Here is a 3,469-nt window from a genome sequence, read left to right as displayed (position 1 = left end):
TGCCTATTTCTCGTTGTTCGCTTTGTGTTGCCGCAGTATTCGCCACAATAGAGATGGTGGCGCCGATGGCAACACCGCTAATCGGCTCTCATTAAATTTGACAGAATCAGCTGTTTTGCTAACGTCAAAGTCGAGATGACAGCAGTAGTGATGTGCTGAGTCAATACTTTTAAGTATCCAATACTCTCGATACTCGGTACCGAAACATTTAGGCTTCGGATAAAAGCGCACATAGGCAAAAAATATGGAAAAAACGCCTAACAAAACCCGAATGTAAGAGCCAATAGAGCTTTTTTACTGATTCAAATGAAAGATGTATATATGTTGGTTCGATGCCATAATACAGAGAAACCCTTACTTGTTTGAAGCATTTTTGTTCCAGCTGAATCGGACGATATCATTTTTGTAGGCCTGGGACAGATTCTGTAACCAGTTAACGACAATTTTCGAATCGGTATCGGTTTTGTCGACGTTTGATATCAAATATTTGTAAGTCAACAAGTGCGATATCGATCCGAAACTTGTCGCTAATGTCGGAAATGGCTTTCCATACAAATTTTGACATTTCATTTGCGAGGGTTTAAAATTCCAAAGTTTGCCCAGTTTGCGAGAGTTTTGCGCTTTTAAATGAGTACCCTTATTGTGTTTTAGGCGCAGTAATTGTGACAATAGTCATATGATGAATTTTGTCAGTGTTGTGGGAATAGGGCGGTTACTCAGTAGGTCATAACAATAAAACTGACAATTGTCATACGACAGCTTAAAATAAATTTGCGGCATAGTATTAGGCGCAGTAGTAAAGGCAATAGTCAGCCGCTGAGTTTTGTCCGTGGTGTGGGAATAGGGCGGTTACTCAGTACTTGTAAAAAAGTATCGAGTTCTCGATACTACTCAGTACTCATGAAAAGTATCGAAATTCTGTACTCGGTACTCGTATCGTTCCAACACTATCCAGGTGTTGTTTACTATTATTTCATAGAGTTTTTTTAGCATTATGCCTTGTTAATAAAAACCGAGCTTTCGGATAGTATTTTGACGTTTTAAAGCGAGTAAATGCAAGCCCAACGTATAATTATAATACACCCAGGATCTTTGTATTTAAGGATTGGAAGAGCTTCCGATCTTAATCCCATTACGATTTTGCATGCAGTGGCACATCTGCGGCGTGGAAATAAAAACTCGCAAAATCATAAGGATGCGCTTCTGCCGAACGTACAGAGCTCAGCCGAAACAATTGCTGAGTTCGAGGAACAGAGACTGCAAGTCTCCCATTCTATACAATCATATGCACCACTTCGTGAGCCACATGAACGAAGTGCTAAACGTTTGCGCGTTGCTACACCACCACAACAAATAGCAACTTTTAACAGGCGAAGTGTTCCGGAGGATCTGCCGCTCTCAGATGACGAGGACTCTGAAGCCATAAAGCATGAAATGAGGGACACTCGCAAAAAAGATGAATTACTTTTCGATAAAGACATTTTGTCTTTACGAGAAGAGGAGTCCATGGAATACAATATTCATTTTCCACTGCGGCGAGGGGAATTTAATCTACATAAATATGTGGGTGGCTCTACCGCAGCGGTGATATCTCATATGGAAACAATTTGGTTATATGCTTTACGAAAGCATTTGAATATTAGCGCTGGTACTTTGCCACACTACAGTGCTGTATTGGTTATACCAGACGTCTACAACCGTAGTCATCTACGTGAATTAACCACATTGCTATTACAACGTTTACGTTTTCGCTCGTGTTTTTTATTACAAGATCATGTGGCAGCCACTTTTGGCGCGGGGCTCAGCTATGCGTGTGTTGTTGATATTGGAGATCAAAAGTGCTCGATATCTTGTGTGGAGGATGGTATTAGTCATCCAGAAACACGAGTGCGTCTTTCTTATGGGGGAGGTGATGTTACGCAAGTTTTTTTAAATCTGCTTCGTAAATGTGGTTTTCCTTACAAAGATTGTAATGTAGAAACAGACTATTCAGATGCCGCGCTATTAATGGATTTAAAGGAACGTTTCTGCCATCTTACCTTGGATGTGTGTGGAGCCCAGGAGAGAAACTTTGAGGTACAATTATTAGCAAATGTACATCATATATGCATGTATATAATTTATTGGTTGTCTTTGTATGAATTGTAGGTAAAGAAAGCAAATAAAAAAATGCGTTATACTTTGCAAATAGGCGACGAATGTGTGGTTGCGCCTCTATCCCTTTTTCATACAGAATTATTAAATATAACAACCAAAACGAAGCAGGCAAACGTTCAACTACGAAGTAGTCAACAACCAGATCCAGAAGACTGCTTTGATGCCGAGTATATACGCGAAACAGGACGTCGAAATGGTGGGCGTGATCAATTGTTGGAAGGAGCACTACCATCGACGGGTGAAGTTGCTGAGGACGATTTGGTTGTAGACGATGTTGTGGAACGTGATGTTAATGTGAAAACTGGTGATAAGGATGAACTTTTATATATGTTTAATGGTCAAATTTTGCCTCTAGATCATGCTATAGTACGCAGCATTGAACGTTGTTCAACAGAAGAGATTAAGCGTAAAATGTACAGCTGTATACTACTTGTTGGTGGCAGCACTAAATTTGCTGGATTTGCTAAATGGCTAGAACAACGTGTTATGCTGCAATTAGCGGCCATATCGACAGCATCTTCATCATTTGAAGTGAATGCTTTTAGCAAGGAAATGGATGCAGGTATGATAGCTTGGAAAGGTGCAGCAATAATGTCATGCTTGGAAAGCGCACCAGAGTTATGGATATTTGGTGGAGAATGGGAAAAGTATGGCTTGCGCGTATTGCGTGAAAAAGCTCCGTTTATTTGGTGAATTGGGGGCACAGCTGAATATTTTGCGATGATATTGAATTTTAATAATAAAATAGTTCGGAACACATGCATACTTACATTTATTTTTAAAGATAACAAGTAAGGAAGTCTAAGTTCGGGCGGAGCCGAATATTAAATACCCGGCACAAGTATTAAATATATGTTTCACTTTTCCGAAAGCGACTGATACATGGTAAGCCGGGATGTATCAATTTTGAGTAAATTAGCGTCCGTAAATTTCGAAATATTGAAGTTTCAAGCATTTCTGAAATTTACCGTTATATGAAAAGGGGCCGTAATTTTAGTCCGATATCAATTATTTTAAACGTTTTGCTTTTACGTGGCAAGAAAAATAACCATTACAAGTTTGGTACAAATTGGTAGGACGGTTATCGAGATACATATATGTAAACGCCTATTTTCCAAAATTTTATCATACAAGTATTTCTTGGTATAGAATTTTTGCAAGCATCAATTTTGAATAAATTAGCTTTAATATTTATATATCAGTATACTGATATATCGAAGATTTCGTATTTCTCTAATGTGGCGTTTATTGTCCGATTTTAAAAATTTTCAGCCATTTGGTATGCCAACCAAGGCTAACAACTGTACCAAGT

The 3,469-nt window shown here is 38.8% G+C and overlaps 1 protein-coding gene across 1 annotated transcript; it reads left to right on the top strand.

Annotated features, from left to right (window-relative positions):
• The first annotated feature begins 936 nt into the window (after window positions 1-936).
• On the top strand, window positions 937-2,922 carry LOC118754627 (actin-related protein 8-like). The gene is made up of 2 exons (XM_036489519.1): window positions 937-2,076; window positions 2,149-2,922. The coding sequence occupies exons 1-2, from the start codon at window positions 1,054-1,056 to the stop codon at window positions 2,848-2,850; spliced, it is 1,725 nt and encodes a 574-aa protein (XP_036345412.1). The 5' UTR covers window positions 937-1,053; the 3' UTR covers window positions 2,851-2,922.
• Window positions 2,923-3,469: the final 547 nt, after the last annotated feature.

This window comes from Rhagoletis pomonella, unplaced genomic scaffold (assembly GCF_013731165.1).
Source record: "Rhagoletis pomonella isolate Grant_MI unplaced genomic scaffold, Rhpom_1.0 Rhpom_scaffold_04258, whole genome shotgun sequence".
Taxonomy (NCBI): Eukaryota; Metazoa; Arthropoda; class Insecta; order Diptera; family Tephritidae; genus Rhagoletis; species Rhagoletis pomonella.
Note: the sequence above shows the minus strand (reverse complement) of the source record. Positions and strands in the feature narration are given on the sequence as shown.